Source organism: Lepidochelys kempii, chromosome 11 (assembly GCF_965140265.1).
Source record: "Lepidochelys kempii isolate rLepKem1 chromosome 11, rLepKem1.hap2, whole genome shotgun sequence".
NCBI lineage: Eukaryota > Metazoa > Chordata > Testudines > Cheloniidae > Lepidochelys > Lepidochelys kempii.
The window spans coordinates 51,485,186-51,504,284 of NC_133266.1; the positions used below are offsets into that span (position 1 = coordinate 51,485,186).

General features: G+C 38.9%; 1 protein-coding gene across 1 annotated transcript in view; it reads right to left on the reverse strand.

Moving 5' to 3' along the window:
• Positions 1-19,099, reverse strand: part of COL5A2 (collagen type V alpha 2 chain) — a 173,644-nt gene that overhangs the window by 45,703 nt on the left and 108,842 nt on the right. The window contains exons 13-21 of the mRNA XM_073306133.1: positions 16,780-16,833; positions 15,986-16,039; positions 12,806-12,850; positions 11,445-11,498; positions 10,252-10,296; positions 6,038-6,091; positions 1,566-1,664; positions 1,063-1,107; positions 860-958 (exon numbers count right to left, since the gene is read on the reverse strand). Coding sequence (XP_073162234.1) covers positions 860-958; positions 1,063-1,107; positions 1,566-1,664; positions 6,038-6,091; positions 10,252-10,296; positions 11,445-11,498; positions 12,806-12,850; positions 15,986-16,039; positions 16,780-16,833 — 549 coding nt within the window. The remainder of the gene's footprint in view (positions 1-859; positions 959-1,062; positions 1,108-1,565; positions 1,665-6,037; positions 6,092-10,251; positions 10,297-11,444; positions 11,499-12,805; positions 12,851-15,985; positions 16,040-16,779; positions 16,834-19,099) is intronic.

The following is a 19,099-nucleotide window of genomic DNA, read 5'->3' on the forward strand; positions in this document are numbered from 1 at the left end:
TCCTCACTCAAGCATAAAGCCCATTGACTTCAGTAAGAATTTTTGCCTGAATAAAAACCTTAGAAGTTGATCCAAGCACTGTCATTTATTTTCCTGTCCAGTTTAAAAACCATCTCGGGCACGTTATGGCCAACAGCTGACATTCAGAAGCCCGAAGAGCCTGTCCCATATACTGCAGATTTTTTACATTTTGTAAATGACTATCTGTTTCACTGTGTAATTATATTCAGTGGCATTAAAACTGGTTTATTCCAAAACTGCTCAGCTGATAATGCTGTGAAAGAGTATATGCTGAAGATTAAACAAATCAGATTGCTAATGGTTAATTTGCAGAAGACTTCAGAGATAAAGGATTTTTATAAAAGCATAAAGCATTTAAGCACAATTACTTCTTGAATAATTTTGGACTATGTTTGGCATCAGAAAACTACTACCTTCTATGAGACTAACTACAGTAACATTTTAATACATTTATGATAGTTTATGCTTTCTGTAAATATGTCTGTTTCTCTGTAATTACGTATTCATAATACTAATTAAGGCTCTGATTCTACAGGTGACTCCAAGCAAGTAGGCACATGAGCCTCTGACCACTGAAGCCAGTGAGGCTTTGTGCACAGGTCTCTGCCTCTCCACAGTCAAATTCAAGACTGGGGCCTAAGAAAGAAAATTCTGTATTTCAGAATACACAAAAGGAATTAATGAGAACCAAGTCTTGGTATATTCACTCCTATTCATTAGTCTACTGATTTCATCGTATTGCTTGGAAATGAAGAAGTCTCACTGCTAATCACTACATTAGCTTTCCTTAACTACATCGTTGCTAAATACTGTCATTTCCATGGTGACAAATTATTACCGCTTGGCCTCGGATGCCAGGAGGACCAGTACTGCCTTGTGGTCCTGGAGAACCAGGTGGACCTGCTAAGCCAGGTGGGCCAGAAGTACCTGGAGATCCCTACAAAAGAGACATTAGTGTGAAAAGGTATGTAGCATGAAACGCTGAAATTAAAAAAGGAATCCATCACCAAAATTCCTTATACAGTTGATTTGATTACTTACTGTTTGGCCTTTAGCACCAGGAGAACCGTCTGTCCCTACAGTCCCCTAAAAACAGCATACAGATCATTATAACAAATTCTAATGAGCATATCAATGGAGGAATGAAAATATATTGTCAGTCACATATTTGTGCCTCCTCTCAGGAGCAGATAATAAAGGCTAGTATGTAGACAGTGCAAAAGTTCACTATTTGACCCTGATTCTGTAAACATGTGTGCTTAACTTTAAGCATGAAATTCCATGGAACTATTCACTTGCTTAAAGTTAAGCTGAAGCATAAGTGCTTGAAGGGTCACAGTTTCCATCAGCCTGTGTAACATTTAATTTGCAAGTGTTTTTTAGTTATCTATCTAAAAGATATTTTTAATACAAATAGCGTGAAGACAAGTATTTCCTTTCTAAAAATACTTCTGGAACTCTTACAATAGTAAGGTACCACTGGCTTCAGGTAGACAGTGTGCAGGCAATCAGTGAAACAAGCATCCAAAGCCTGATGAACTTACAGGAAGACCTTGTGACCCTGCTGGACCTGATGGCCCTGTTTCACCCCTTTGTCCCTGAGGACCTTCTGGGCCACGTGCACCCGTTGGACCTGCTTCACCCTAATGTTTCACAAGAGAAAACAATCAGTTATTGAATTATTTTTTTTAAAAGCAACACATAATAACTAACAGGGAATAGTGCATGGAATAGATAGCAATGGGACCGAAGCTCACATATACTTCAATATTAGGAAAACATATTGCACATATAAGAACCTAATTCTGCCTGGATTTATAGCATTGAAACTGAAACCACAATTTGCCCCCTAGTCTATACATAAACAAAGTACCTTTCTTTTGGAGCAGAAACAGCATGGTAGCCAGTATAATTTATCCAAAACACACCACCAACATATTACGGGGGGAAAGCACAACAGAAAGAAACCCATACCAAAAAAACCCATCAACATGTCAATATTGGTTGATTTTATAGTCTTTGTTTGCTCTGTTTGCAGGTGAGACTTAAAACTTTATGTAAATTAGAATTGATAAGAAGAAATGCTTCTTCTCACAGTATAAATTAACCCGTGGAGCTCACTGCTACAGGACTATATTGATACAAACACTTAATATTAACAAAGAATTAAACACAGGAATATGGTAGGCACTGATTGTGCTTGCTATAATCAAAAGTGGTCAGATGTATTATGCAGTAATGACCACTATCAGAAAAAACCTGTGATACTAAATGGACTACTGATCTATTCTGGTATGGCAATTCACTCTGGTATGTCCTCAATTTTATCCTTTTGTGGGCCAACTGCCTTTTTTAACTGATGCTACACTAAAATTGTATCTTCAGGACTGAAGGGCAGATCCTCAGCATGTGTAAATCCGCGTAGCTTCATTGAGCTCAATGCAGCTTTACCAATTTACACAACCTGAGAATCCAATCCTGAAAGTAGCTCTGCCATTAAAAAAAAATCCTATTGCTTCTTCCCTTGTCAGCTCTTTCAAACATTTATTTAGATGCTTTGTTTTGTTTAGCCATTGCTGTATTTTTTCTGCCATGCATTAAAAGGATTATAATTTAGTCTAATACATTATACAGATGGCTGTATTAGCCTTGTTTCCAGAGAATTGTTTTCTGAATGTTGCCAACAGTATAAACAACATATAACATCTGCTGAGCTTGGCTACCTAGCTAATAGAGAGAGATGTTTTTACTGAATAATAATATTCCTACCACTTGTGGGGATTCAACATATAGGAGAGGAGCAGTTCTGGGGGAAAGGAGGATGGGGAGACTGCATGAGTCTGGGTCTTCTTCAAACCCAGGGCTAGGGGCAAAATATTGAGCAGTTCCTTGAATGCTGCCAAAGCAAGCTCACATACAGGGCTGGAGGCTCAGACAGTTATCCACTGACCCAAGTCTCCCTTTCCAGCTCAGCCATCAGAGCAAATGCAGCCCAACCCCACAAAGACTACAATGGCCATTTTGAGAAGCATGACAATAACTAAAATGGGAAGAAAACAAATCCAGAAAAAGAGTTTTAAAAAAAAAACCTTAAAACAATGAAGAAAAACATAGACAAGAAGACACAAGCATAGAAGAGGGGGAAGAGAAAAAAGAGAGAAGGATGAGGTGAGGAAGAGAAAAAGAAATAAAGAGGGTCAGAAATTGAACAGGAAAAAAACAACAAGTGAGATGGTAGCAACTGTGTCAGAGCATGGTGTGAATTTCCATTGGAGCAGGAGATGACCATCCATCGATCCTTTGCAAAGGTTGTGAGGGTGACTTCAACACAGAACCCCTGGTGCGTCATGGCCCACCAAAATATTTATTACAATTTTAGTTTTACTATATTTCTGCAGAATTTTTCGATGTGAAGTATGGAGTTTTATATAGCCTTTTCGTTTTCCATGACACAGTGTTAGCACTTCATACAGGAGGATTTAAATGCCATTTGGTCAGTGTATATAAGACCCTTGCCTTTCTTTGACACTATAATTTGAATAGTTTCATAAAATATGGGGGATTCCAACTCTTAAGGTATTGTATTAAGGGATAGATTTTCTGTTCATGTACAGGATTAATTTCTAGTGGTGACAGGTAATAAGATATCGGACCTTAAAGTGAATTTGTCATTGTGAGGTCCCATGTTTATTGTCTCTCAATGATTTTCATATCAAATGTACGCACTTTACATGCAAAAAATTTGTTTTATTTTTCTGACAGTGCCTCAAACTCAGCCTGGGATCTGAGAGTCAAGCTGTATATTTCTAGCTTATGCATCACCAGCAATTATCTGTAGGCTATATTCTTCTCTCAGTTATAGCTGCAGAACTCCATTGTAAGAAAACATCTCAGGTATTCCTTTCACTATACCCTGCCTTCCACAAAAACTCACAAAGCAGATGGATTAGATTTGCTGGGGTAGGTTCTCAGATAAATGCAGGATCTCATAGCCTAAGTTCCCTATATGCTTCCCCTCCCCCGGTCCCAACCTAGCCCAGCCCCCCAACCTGCCGTGGCCCGAACCCAGCCACGGCCAGGGCAGCATGGCCTGAACCCAGCCCCAGCCCAGACCTGCCGGAGGAGAGGTGCCTATGCTGCGGCCCTAGCCCTGGAGCTGCTGCGGCGAGGAGAGGCGCCTCTCCCCCCAAACCCAGGAGCTGCTGCAGGGAGAGAGAGCTGGGGGGAGTCCCATCTCTCTGCTGTAGCCCCGGATCACCCTCCTGCACCCAAAGCCCATCCTCCCCAGTCCCACCCCAGAGCCCGCACCCCCACCGGGAGCCCTCTCACCCCCATACTCTAACCCTCTGCCCCAGCCCTGGGGCCCTCACTCCCAGCTCCACCCCAGAGCCCGCAACACCAGCCGGAGCCCTCACACGCCTGTACTCCAACCCTCCGCCCCAGCCCTGAGCCCTCTCCCACACTCCTCGGCCCCACCCCCACCACATGAATTTTGTTATGTGCAGAATCACACATCACCTTCACATTGGTGCACATAACAAAATTCATTCCGCACATGGTGGGAAAAATTAGAGGGGACACTGCTTATAGCCCCTCCTAAACAATCATGATACAGCTTAGTTTTGGGCCATGCAGTTAGTCATTACTCTGGCTCTAAAGAGCTCTCTGAGTAAGGAAACTGAGTCTACCATTTCCATTTAGGCTGAGCTGAAGGAGGAGTACACGGCCATTCTGTCTCTCCTCCTACTGCAGCAAGATTTTCCCTTCCACCCACCCCTGACGATGGTGGAGCTTAGGGAAGTCATTGATCCTTTTCTTTAGGATATTGTAGTGGCATTCAGCAGTTGCTGATTGTAGAATTTGCCTTCACTCTGCCGGAATCACAATCTACCTTCCAATCTGCTTCTGTGGCAACACAACAACATTGTAACCCCTCAACCAGGCTCATGGCAAATCCATGAGATAGTCCTACATTACTAATTTATCTCCTACATATTCCTTTTACAAAGTTCATAAGAAAAACATACAGAAAGGGAAAGTAGCAACTCCTTGAAACTTCAAGTCACCAATCAGAGCTGAATCAAGACCAGCATATTAAAATTTCTACTGTGTCTAAATGTCATGCCATCAGCTGATTATAAATTATATGGAAACCAGAACAAGCACCACTAGGATAAGAAGAGAACAAGCAAAAATGAGGCTTAAAAAAACCCTAAACAATCTAAAATAAATGCTGATTTTTATTGTTACGTTAATGCTGTCATGGTAATCTAAATATCGTGTATGTTGGCCAAACTATAAGGAGTACCAGAAAATCATCACTCTTAACAAATGGAAGTTAAGAAAAGTTTTAATCTGTTCCCATTCTTTGAGCCAAAACACCTCTTTTATAGAGGTTTAAAGGATGTTTGGGGTGGTATGTGGGAAGAAGAGATGAGGCCAACCTTGCACAACTGCTTTACGACCTCTTTTCTTTGTATCATTCGTTCATTATTCTATGGCATGGTAACTGAGGTATATTGCCAATTCACATTAAAACTGCTACTTCCTGCAGGTGTCTAAGTTTCCTGGGGGATGGATCCACAGATCCAACTCTATCAAGCTAGTTGATTTCACAACCTTATGGTTTAACATAATATTCTAATGAAGAAGAGCTCTGTGTAGCTCAAAAGCTTGTCTCTTTCACCAACAGAAGTTGGTCAAATAAAAGATCTTGCTTCACCCACCTGGTCTCTCTAAGGGTTGCTTCAGCAGTTAAACCCATTTTTCACACTTATCTTTGAGTTTCTCACCTATGACCATGGCCGTATTCTGTCAAAGACTACTGCTTCATCACAGCTGCTCGTTCGAGCTTCTATCTCCAGATGTTAATTAAAAGTGAAATGCAGTCACCTCTTAAGGACCTTTTCATTTGTGAAGCTGAATGCCACATGCCAAAGGTAGTCTCTTTAAATGTGGGCATATGAAGATCTAATTAATAGAGTCAAACAGACTAAAAAAAATCAGCTTTTCCTACCTTTACCCCAGGAGGACCCGGAAAACCAGGAGAACCAATTATACCAAGTGGTCCCTACAAAAAAACAAACAAAATACATGAGTTGATATTTCCAAAGTCGGTATCACAAAACTAGTAGCCTAAACACTGATGAAGGCCTATGCAAATGGAGTTCCTGGGTTTAAATGCAACACCAGTCACAATACATATTGCCTCATAAAAAAGAGGAAACCAGTTCTATAAATATTGTAGATGACGTAGGTGGTATGAACTGAATACCACTCATCAATGCAATGTTTTAATTAAGTTAATGATACTCGGACTGCGGTTCGCGAGCTGCAAGTGGCTCTTTAATGGGTCTCCTTGCAGCACATGATATTAAAACACTGTGTGATTTAATTATTAACCAATCTAAGTCTTTAATCAATTAGGATGCTTTTATTATGTTATTAATCAATTGTAGTTGATATAATAATATTCGATCAGTTGTTTTGCTATGAGAATAAAATATATATGAATTCACACTACTCTGGCTCTTTTGGGTACTCTTGATCGGTAGTTTGGCTCCCAAACTACTGAGGTCTGAGTACCACTGAATTAAGTACTTTTTTACTGACTTTATCAATGTTACAGCTCTTGGTTCATCTGTCAACCTCCAAACAATAATCAAGATTGAGTTTCAGTTTTCATTACAAATATACTATTTCCTCTTCGTTATGCTCAAGCTACTGTTAAAAGGTACTAAAAAGAAAAGATAATCAAAAAATCACTGATTTTCCAATCAAACTTTCTATTTGTAAAATCTCTGCATATTGTGCAACAGATGATGATGTATCCGACAATATTACAAATAGCTAAACAAAACTTAGATATATACACTAATCAAAGATTAAATCTATTTTGTAACATTGCACTCCATCAGACTTGTCAACAAAACTATTCAGCCAGGGAATATATCATTAACAGAGCATTGTATCTTACTTATATTCTGATTTAGTACTAAGTTAATAATTGTATCAGAATCTCTGTCAATCATGACTAAGGATATGATTTGGTCACAGATCTCTGTGACTTCTTCAGCTTCAGCTCCAGCCTCTCACGTGGTGTGGCTCTGGCTTCAGCCTGGCGCCTGAAAGCTCCAGCTGTCAGCCCAACACATGGCAGGGATCAGGCTTCCAAGATTTATAGTTTATTGCCCACGTCCTGTCTGTGACTTTTACTAAAAATACCTGTGACAAAATCTTAGCCTTAATCATGATACCCATAATCACTCAAATCACAAGCCCTTTATGATCAACAACTCCAATACTCCTGCCTTTATTTTCTATACCGGGGAAAACCCCTTTAGAACGTGCAGATTGGGCCCTATATGGCTTTTGATCTGTTCATGCAAATCCAAATGTTTCCAAAACATATTTTAATTATGTTAATAGGCATCAAAATACTGAGGAAATCCCACTCTTGCCCATGAAAGTTCTGTGTGAAGATCAGCGGAGATATATGGTCCAAAATGAGTAAGATAGTTGACACAGTTGCATCCAAAAATAACAGGAAAATCCACTGGGGACACACAAGTTCCATGGATGTCAAGTATAATGTAGAGTCAACCAAGCGGTGGACTAATACTGCTTTTTTGTTGCTATAGTGCTGGGTGGGCTGAACACATGTGATATACTCTCACCTTCTAGATTATGTAGTCTTTGGATAGTAGTATACAGTGGTCATAAATATTGAGTACAGCTGTGTATTCGCAAATGATTTCCCTTTCTTTGTCTTTGGCTGGATTTTCACCCTCTTTGGAGAACAAGATGTATACTGAGAAAGAATGTTTTATGTAACAAAGCTTTTACTGACAAACCCAGTAAGAACAATCTGTTCCAAAGGCTATTAATTATGGAGAACTTTTCTGCCAGTGACCTTGTAGTGAATTGCTAAAGCACTGCTGTAACAGCTAATTTAATGTATTTATGAAAAAGCTACATCCCAATTTATTGGGTCATGAACACTTGTCTGCCAAATCTCTCTTGTTGCAACGATAAGTTTAGCATTATGACATATTTCTTTGTACTTACCCAATTCATCATATATTTGGATAGCACTTTCTCCAGAGAGATCATGTTTAAGCATTCTGCATCTCCCTATGAGATTGCTAGGGAATGTACCAGATATGCTAGCCAACCAGATGTCATGCCCAGTGGGTTTGAGCTCACGTTGGAAGTCCACTGAAATATTTATACTTCATCTAGAATTTCAGAATTGTTTTGAGATTCAATTTTTTTCTGTTATAGAATTGTTTTACAATCATGAAAAATCTTTGAAATATTTTATTTTTAAAGTACTGTAATAGTTGTGGTATCCTTCTCTGTAGGATGTACCAGATAACTGAACTTGGCAGCTATCTACACTCTCAGCTTGAACTTCTATCATAGTAAATTATTGGTTAATGGAGTTTACAACAGTACAGTCTATTGTGTATCACATGGACAAATACTGTTTCCTCACAGCAGCATGTTGGGATTCCCTCTGAGACCTTTTGCACTTGGCATATCCAGAACATCTCATCTAGTTGTGGAAGAACACCTTATCCAGTTCTCACGAATCCAAAAATTTTGTTCAAACCTGGACTCGTCCCAGAGGTTTCTTTATATAATGTCATAAAGCTACACCTGAGATGATCAGGCTCAGGTGTAGGGGGTTAGGTTAAGGTGCACCACATCTCCAACATACATAATCATGAATCAGCTTATATATGCACTCAAACTTAATACTATAGGTTAAAATGTTGCATCGCACACTTTATGATTGGCCTACTAATTTTTGTAACCAATCCCTCTACAGATCATGAACTGTCCATGAGCTGTAAGCAACGCTCTGGCTGCAAGCTTATCACACATTACTCTTCTCACTACTTCTTAATCCACTAACTGAATGTTATTTACAAGGCGAATTGTGAGTTTATGCTTTGTCCACTGTTAACCTCAGCTTTGTTACTTCTTTTCCTTACTTCTTCTAGCACTGTTCATGCCAGGCCTACACAGTATCATTAGGGAAGAAAGACTATGTACTTAAACAGTGAAAATTGTAACTTTGGACTAGTGTGCCTCATACTGAACAAAGATTCAGCATACAGGCATATCACATTTTGTATCAATAAGCAATTACTTTGGCAGATGTTTTTGTCAAGTGACATGCGCAAAAAAAGAATGAAGTATATTTCTGGTGGAAATCTGTCAAACATTATAGTGATGAAGTATAAATGAGTAAATAATACTATAGGACCTAAAACTGCAAACACTTATGCATGTGGTTAACTTTACACATACGAGTAATCTCACTGATTTCTAGATATTCTTCAGTGGGGTACTCAGATGCATTAAGTTAAACATTTGTCCATAAGTGTTTGTAGGATTGGGACCAGAGTCACTTGTTATATGAAAATCCTTAGTTTTAACTGCCACACTGACCTTTTAATATATTTAAACTGTATTTTCTTTATCTGAAAACTTTTTACAATACCTGTTCTGAGTAACAAAACTACGTGTAAATCATGAATTGAAAAGTTAAATTATTATTTTAAGTTTTGATAAACTTCTATATAAATGACATTAGTCTTTTGTAATAAATTGATCTTTCAAGGAGGCAGTTTATCAGCTGGTAATACATTTGTGTATGTTTCTGGTTCATCAGCTCAGTGTATGACTTCTTCTAAAAAAAGGGCTACATATCCTTATAAGTTTTGAAAATACATAGTCCTTATGGATTTGAGGTAGCAAATTCACATCTTTCTGTTATTAGTGAAATTCATTACATCTTACTGAGAACTGGTATAAATTCCTTTGACATCTTTATTTGCAAAGAAAGACAACTTTTTATTAATGATTCTTTATTATAATACGTATTTCTAAAATGCTTAATCTTTTTGCATCTAGATTCCATTGTATTAATGTAGCAGCACATCAGTTCCCTGAGGGATGATGAACAAAGCACCAGCCTACTCACTACTTAAAATCACTTACTTGAAAGGAAGCAAAATCTTAGTGATTTAGCTCTCAGAGCACACATCTCCACAGTTGTGATTAATAATTTTGTGGCATTATCAGGAATCATTCAAAGATATTGAGGAATTGCCTTCAATTACCAGACTAAAAAATGGCAACAGTTACTCATCCTTCTGGTTAAAGGATGTCTGGAGGCAAAGGAAGATCATAACACTGGGAACAAGGAAAGTAACTCACCACTGGTCCAGGCTTCCCAGGCATACCATGCGAACCCCGTCCACCCTAGACATAAAGATAGACAAGCCACAGTACATTTATAGGAATTCTTATTAAACTCTGTCCTTGAATATTAGTGATTGTAAAAGGAGCTAATTTACAACTGTCTTTAAATTATACTGGTCCATAAATCCATCACAGAATGGACACAGAAGAGTTTTAGAGTGAAATCACAGCCTGTTGAAGTCAATGGGACTTTTGCTAGTGATTTTAATGGGGCCAGGAGTTCATGTTTGTTATTGTGAAGAGTAGTACACACTAGACCAGTGATTCTCAACCCGCGGGACACTTACAGCCCAATGAGCACACAGCTGCAGCCCATGTGACATCCTCAGGGCCATAGAGGTAGTATATATAGTGTGTGGATGCAGCCCACATAACACACTGAGAGCTGTATATGTGGCCCAAAATGGTAAACAGATTGAGAACCACTGCACTAGACTCATAAATGCCAGGAGTAGAGATGTGAAAAAAAAACCTGAAACAAAATATAAAACTACATTTCTTTTGCATTTCTTTTCAGAGATGGTCCCATATCATGAAGTACTTAAGAAAGTTCACTTTTTTGTTTTTAGTGAGACCATTTTTTCTATTTTGAACTAAAAGAAGGTTACTTTTGAAATTTTCATTTTAAGGGGCTTTTTTTTCGCTGAAAATCAATTTGCATCAGAAACTTATACAATTTCAAATTTTGCAAGTTTTTGTGAAAATTGATTTTTCACAGAAATTTTATAAACCAAAAATGTAATTTCTGGATCACAAAACTGATGAAAAACGTTGTGAACATATTTAACAATTTTGTACAGTTCTTCTCAGTGTCACCCCATGCATCCAGTTTATTCTTGGCACCTATGTTAATAAAATATAGCAATTAATGTCTGTAACTTAAAGATACTGTTGCTTTTTTAAATGTAAATTATGGCTCTGATCTGCAAATCTGTACTCAGTTCTTGCAGTAGTCTTGGACTATAAAGGGATTACCTGTGGAGGGGGGGGCCGTAAATGTGAGCATGAGAGTGAGTAAATTACTCACTCATTAGTAAATTTTTGCAAGCTCAAAACTTGAAAGAAGAAACGTGACTGTAATTTAGATAAAACAAGTAAAGCACAGCAGTAGGGCTAACGGACAGCAGCAAAACCTCAAATCCACTTACAGGAGCGCCTTGTGGTCCAATTCGCCCTCTTTCTCCTGACATTCCTCTAGGACCCTATGGAAAGAGAACAGAAAAACGCTTTAATTTAATACTTATTGTATGAGAATAATAAGAAGTGGAATGCAGGAGTTCACTGTTACTGTTTTTTTCAGAATAACCGTAGTATAGACATTTCTTCAGTTTTCTTTTAAACGTCTCTGATTTTTCCTTTTTCTTTCAATAAAAACTTTTCATTGCACTCCTACTCCAGAACTTATAGAGTAATGAAGTCTGACCTGACAAGCCTTCCTCATAAGAGGTATTCCACTGGGTTCAGTCTTGCTCCCACTGATGAAATTTGGTGCCAAACATTTCAAAGACAGCATGATTATAAGAATACAAGAATGACTAAGAACTACTCATGTGACTAAGTGTTACAGGATTAGACCACTGTTTTTTCTGCTAGTAATTACCCTGGTCTATGGTGCCCATAAAATTGAAGCAAATCTATGTCCTCGGTCAGCCTTACAAGTTTTGCCCAAGGGAACTGAATTGCTCTGTAATTTCTCTTTTCCATTTGTAGCTTTATTTCAAATTCAGCCACACAAAGACTAAATTCTCTACATATTAAATTCTCTCACTGAGGGTCAATACTCAATCCCATTTACTACGGCTGATTCACTAATTGAGATCCATTTCAGAGATATTACATTCTGCACCACACAGGATAACACATCAAAACCAGATGCCTTTATGTCCACTAATGCTTATAGTTTTACAGATGCCCTAAATACCAGCTAAGTAAAAGCATTCTGAGATTGCCAGAGAGAAGAGACTCCTCACCCCACATGTTTATTCTACACACAAACTCAAAAATCATCTGTCTGTAGTTTTCTTTGCTAATATTTTTCTAACTGAAATAATTTCAATTATTGACTCAAAGTGACCTACTTTGAGATTTTCATTATATTAAAATATTTTCGTATAAAGAATCAGGATGGGCCTAAAGGGTATATAGGGGTTAATCACAATGGGGAAAAGATCATACCAAAACCTAATTCAGATTTGAATTAATTTTCTGATTTACTGCAGTTACTGGCAATGTACTTACATGGCCTCAGTTCTGGGGAACAATGGAACACAATGGGCCAGGTTCTCTGTTGGTATAAAACTAGCATAGCTCCACTGACTACAATGGAGTTGCACCCATTTACACCAGCACAGAATTTAGCTCTGAAAGACATGGTTTTCAACAAAACTTAACTCCTAAATGCATTACAGGCTTCTTATGACAAAAAATAAGGGATCGGTGTTTGCAGTCTCATAGCTACACGTTAAGCAGAACAGAAAATCCAATTGCAAACATTGCAAATAACACTCACTAGAGGGCCTGTTGGACCCATTGGGCCAGTTGGTCCGGCTTCACCCTAAAAATGCAAATGAAAGCACACACAAAAAGTTAGAGGAAAATGAAACTCCATCTCTTATCACCACCACTTAAGTTTAATTTAGCTATACTAGGGACAAATTTGCATAGCAATGTGTGGGAAGTTACATAAATCAGTCCCATTGCTGATGGGAAGAGCCATGTGTCTGAGTTCCCACTGAAGCAGAATAAGCTCATCTCTACGAGATATGCTGAATAATGCACAAGTTTCCAAATACAGCAAGAGAATAGTACCTTCCACTCCTCCCCCAGATATATTCATGCCTGACCCACCAATCTGCTACAATGATGATGATTTATTATTGAGCACTGTCAGTGTGCCTGACTGCCAGAGAACCAGACTGTGGTCAGCTCTTTCATTGGCAGGATGGGTTGGGTGGGGAAATGTAAGAAGACAAAGACTGACCACAACAGCAGTGTGGATGAGCAAGAACTGTTAACATCCTACTCCCTAGAGCAGGGAGAGCAATCTAATCTACAGGATACATGGCTAAAATGCCAACCGACACTTGTGCCCTATATACACGGGTGTGCTTCTACTGTTGCTACTAATGGCAGAATTGAATGGTGGGAAATTTTAGAAAAATGTTTTGGTCTAGACAAGACAGATGCCACTAAGCTGTGGGGAGAGGTAGATATGCTAGAGGGTAGGGATAGGGTCCAGAGTGACCTAGACAAATTGGAGTATTGGGCCAAAAGAAATCTGATGAGGTTCAACAAGGACAAGTGCAGAGTCCTGTACTTAGGACGGAAGAATCCCATGCATCGCTACAAGCTTGGAACCAACTGGCTAAGCAGCAGTTCTGCAGAAAAGGACCTGGGGATTACAGTGGATGAGAAGCTGGATATGAGTCAGCAGTGTGCCCTTGTTGCCAAGAAGGCTAACAGCATATTGGGCTGCATTAGTAGGAGCATTGCCAGCAGATCGAGGGAAGTGATTATTCCTCTCTATTTGGCACTGGTGAGGCCACATCTGGAGTACTGTGTCCAGTTTTGGGCCCCTCACTACAGAAAGGATGTGGACAAATTGGAGAGCGTCCAGCGGAGGGCAACGAAATGATCAGGGGGCTGGGGCACATGACTTATGAGGAGAGGCTGAAGGAACTGGGCTTGTTTAGTCTGCAGAAGAGAAGAGTGAGGGGGGATTTGATAGCAGCCTTCAACTACCTGAAGGGGGGTTCCAAAGAGGATGGAACTCAGCTGTTCTCACTGGTGGTAGATGACAGAACAAGGAGCAATGGTCTCAAATTGCTGTGGGGAAGATCTAGGTTGGATATGAGGAAACACTATTTCACTAGGAGGGTGGTGAAGCACTGGAATGGGTTACCTAGGAAGGTGATGGAATCACCATTCTTAGAGGTTTTAAAGGCCCGGCTTGACAAAGCAAAGGCTGGGATGATTTAATTGGTGTTGGTCCTGCTTTGAGCAGGGGTTGGACAGATGACCTCCTAAGGTCTCTTCCAACCCTAATCTTCTATGATTCTAAGACAAACCAACCTGCAGTGCTTTGATTTAATAAGTGATGATTTGTAAAAAGGCCCAACATGTTCAATTTTTTTAAATTGTTTTTTATTCTGGAAGTAACCAAAATTAGTTTTTCTATATCCACTTAATCTAAAGGTAACAGTTCCAAACCATCTGCAGTTTCTGCCTTCTGCAGGATAAAATAGTTTCAACACCATTTACTAGGCCAGCATGAATATGGCAGGGAAAAAAACCAATAAAGGAGACTGGTACCCTTTTTAAAAGTGGCTTTAACACAACTTGTCGCAATCCATGCTAGCCGGCTAAACAGTGTTAAAACTACTTTAAACTAAATCCATTTACAGCTAACCTGCAAAGGGGAAGAAGCAAGTTTGGGCCTGTTTTGCACATAAAGAATACCAGAAAAGTTTCCTTTCAGTTTGGTTATTTTACACTATAGATCGCTTGAAAGGATTCGATTTTTATCGGTTAATGTCGGTAAATTAGAGAGATACTACATACAATAATGTCAGTAAATGTCGATTGACACTGAAACGGAAGAAAAAATATTTTTATTGATAGTAATCGACATCTTCAGATAGGCAAAGTAAGAAAATGTTGCTTGAGAACTTATTAGAGTTTGATTTAAGGATATTTTCTTTGTAAATTTTGACATGTGATGTTGACAATTTGTGTTTTAATGGTTCTAAAGCTTCAACCTTTTGAATCTCAATGTCTACTGTCATAAAATAATTATTGTCTGACACCCCAATAACTTCCCTCAACTGTGAGAATTTAAATAGATCAACATTTAAAAAGTTTAAAACCCATAATTTTGTGCAATTGTGAACATTTAAATTGCTACAAATTGAAGAAAATGCTTAAAAATAAAGATTGATATTATCTGTTGAAATTATTAAAAAAATCAAATTCTGCCATGCCTAATTATAGATGTAGGGCCTGTCCACACGCCCAAAATAGTGTAAGGCAAATGTACAAAGCATCTGTGCACCACAGGAAGTATCTCCATGCCAGTTCCACATGAGCCACTGAGCAGTTCAAACGTGGCCTGGGATCTAGCTAGAAGAGGATTAATGGGATCTAGTTTAACATGGATCCACTGATCCCAACACTTGCCAATGACACAAATAATCTACAGCCATTATGCTAACGCACAGACTACAGACCCAAGATGGGGGTGAGGATTTCATCTCCCCAATCCACTGGCACTCCTACATAAGGCCCAAATTCTTCAGCTTTAGGCAAGTAAAGTGGATTGCACAGATAGGGAAATTCCATTCAGTTCTGCTCAGGAACAATGAAATTCTGATCCAAGTAGCAGCCCCAAAAACAGACCAATCACACCTATGGAGCTATTTAATAAGTAAAATAAATAATCAGAGAAGTTGGTGACTGGCAGAGGAAGCAAAGTTTTTTTTTCGTTTTAAAGATCTATTATCTTCAGCTGTTTTTAGCATTATAGAAAGCATGATTAATCAGTGTTCTTCCACAGGTTTTATTCTCTGGGCTTTAGGATCCTTTTGGATGAAAGACACTAAAATATATAAACATGAATCATTAGGACACTCCAAGAGCTAAACACTACAACTCCTTTGAAACCCAAAACCAAATTTCATAATGAAGATATTACCTTGGATCCAGTTGCTCCGACCTCACCTTTAGGACCGTCAAGTCCTTTGTGTCCCTGTGAGGAGAAATATATAAGTATAAAGAGATACAGCCAAACAATAATTTATCATATTTATCATTGAAATAATCTTTTATTTAAATATTTTTTATCAGGGTGGATCTGAGCTGGGGAGAAAAAGAAAGAATACAAAGAAGAAAAGAGATGGGGAAAATGTTTTAAAATACTTTTCAAATGAAACAGCTGTTTGTGTGAGATACATTTCCTTGGGTTTGTTCCCTCTGAGAACAAGAATCTTGCAAATATATATAAAGAACCTAAAAACAATGAAGAGAAAACTCTGAGCCACAGTAACCCTATTTATTCTCCCTGTAATCCTATTTATTGCTCCCTGAAGAGGAAACCTGGTCCCAAATCTTGGTAATTAATAACTGTTCTGTTTCATAAACATGTCCAACCTTAGAGTTCCCCTTCCTAGTGCCAGACCTGCCAACATGATGGGAGAACAGTTAGCCAAAGGTCAGGTTTGTCCTCGCTTGAGTTTAATACAGTATTTGCTTACTTTATTTCTTCCCAGTTGCCTGAGACATTTGAAACTAGAATGGAAAAAACACTAGAGATCAACCTGCACTTAAAGGAAGATGGACTAGGTTTTCTGGTAGGACTTTTCCATCTCTAACTCTCAGGATTTTGCCATTACTAAATAGGTCAAATAGTCTACTAGCATCCAATAGGCTGACTGCAAAAACTCCAACGGTTGTAAAGATTATCTGTAAGACAGACAGGTTAATGCTTACCCTGTGGCCCTTTAGACCTGGAAGTCCTGGAGCACCAGGAAAGCCTCGAGATCCCTAAAATAGAAAAACACGAACACAGATAAAGTGACCTACAGCTGTACAGTCGATACTCTCCTTACACATCTGAATAGATACACTTACTGTTAGTGCAGCTAAGACAGGTATGGGAACTAGGAACAAAGTACTAGGTACATCCACTTCACTGATACATATCTAATACACCTTCACCTTGGGGATACAGCATTGCAAGACACACAGCATGTAACAATGAGGCCATGTGAGATGAATGTCCCTTTTATGGTCACCATAATGTCAAACTAAAGTTTATAGGTCTCCTAGTAAATAAGGTTTCCCATTGACTTTACTGGGCCTTGGATCAAGCCTTAAATCCATAACAGAAGTAAGAGAGTAATAATCAACATCAGAGCTAGTTTTTTAACATAAGGAGAAGGGAACCTAACAAGTTAAGTGGGATCAGAAGACAGCAATAATTTAAATTAAAATAAAATCAATTGCCAAATTTTAATCTCTCTCACACTGTGATATGTTGAATCACAAAACACCACTAAAGCAGCCTAATAAGCAAACTGTTTCTGAAACTATCTTAGCAACTATTCAAAAGTGACCTGGGGTTCTTTTACCTGTACAGGAAAATGGGGCAAAACACACAGATTTTTTTTTTTTAAATAAAAGACCTAAACAATTCCTAGTAAAACAGGTAGCTAGGCCTGTGACAGTATATTGTGTTACTGTGTTGCCATATTGTTCACATATGTTTGAAACTTGGAGTACCTTCTGCTCTTGGGCCTCAGTTGAGCAAATTACTTATGCATGTGCCCAACTGATTATTCAATCGCACTATGCACATGCTGAAAGTTAGGCACATGCTTTTAAGTACCTTGCTGAATCAGGCCTTGAACATTGTGCCAGCGCTGTTATCATTTCAAAGATTACATTTTCTACTTCTACAGGACAAAGGGGCTCAGTTTCCCCCAAAATGCAAATAGGCAATGAAAGGTGTCATTGCAGTCTCTAAGGCTGGACACCAGGCCTCTCATCCATAGATCGCTATGCTGCAATGAAGCCTCAGAATGTGTATGGAGAAAGAGCATTTAACAAGGGAAACTGAGGCACAGAAAAAACAAAGGGGTAAAATTCCTATACTCCTTGCTCTGATTGAGTGTAAAATTGAATTGTCAACATTAGAGAAATGGGATCTCCATAACACAAAGCAGTTGGGATCAGATGACGAAGGGAAGCATTTTTGGATGCCTGTGACTTCCCCATCATAAATAAAATGACACTTTCATTTCCTCTTCATTGACTGGAATCGCTGTTGAACTGCTAACTATACTGTGGATGACAAACTGCTAAAATGAACTATTTAATACAAAGAGCAGCATTTTCTTTAGTATTGTCATATTATGTCATAGAGTTTGAAATGTCATGTACCAACATATACCACATCCAATCTAAAAAAACCAATAACCCCAGTTCCTCTCTATGTCTGAGTTGCACTCCAACTCAGTAGACAGCACTGGCAGCAAAGAGCTGACCACAGATCCCCGATCCCCAGCTACTCTCCCCCAGTGGAAGTTAGAGCAGCAGGGGATCTATTCTAACTTTTGCTGTTGGCATAAGCTCTATAGCAGACCTTTCACCAGACAGGGATCAGGCTCATTGATCCCCTGCTACACAATACCCTCCCACCCGCCCCAATCTCAACATGCCACCAGCAGGCACACCACATTCACTTAAACTGGAGATCGGAAGGGCATCTTGCCAACTTTACTTCAGCCAAAGATTCCTCCTAAAAAGTAGAATTCTCCAGAGGGAATCTCAGGCTGGTTTAAGGTCCCTTTGTGAGCTTAGGGAACCAGAGAAACCAGCCCAATGAATGCCATATGTCAGACATGAAACATACCGCAAACTCATCATTTTAAAATAATCTTTCCCCATCATTTATTTTATTAAGTATCTGATTTAATAACTAGTTGCTTTTTTTTTTTGAAAAGACAAAATACGTGAACAGTAAATAACATAGAAAAGGAGAAAAATTTTAAAGTATATCAAATCTGGTTAGAGAAATCCATAAAAATGAGCAGCAGTGATAATTAAGGACCAAATTCTGGTACCCTTTACTTGCACTGAGAGTACCTGACTGTTGTAGGAGTACTGAAGTCGCCCTTACCCTACGCCTTGAGTTTTATTTACACCAGTGCAAAGTGGTGATCATTCTGATCTGGTACCACTTTATCCCACATTGGTGTAAATAACAACACAAGATGCTGGGAAATGGTGAATCACGCTCGATGGATTG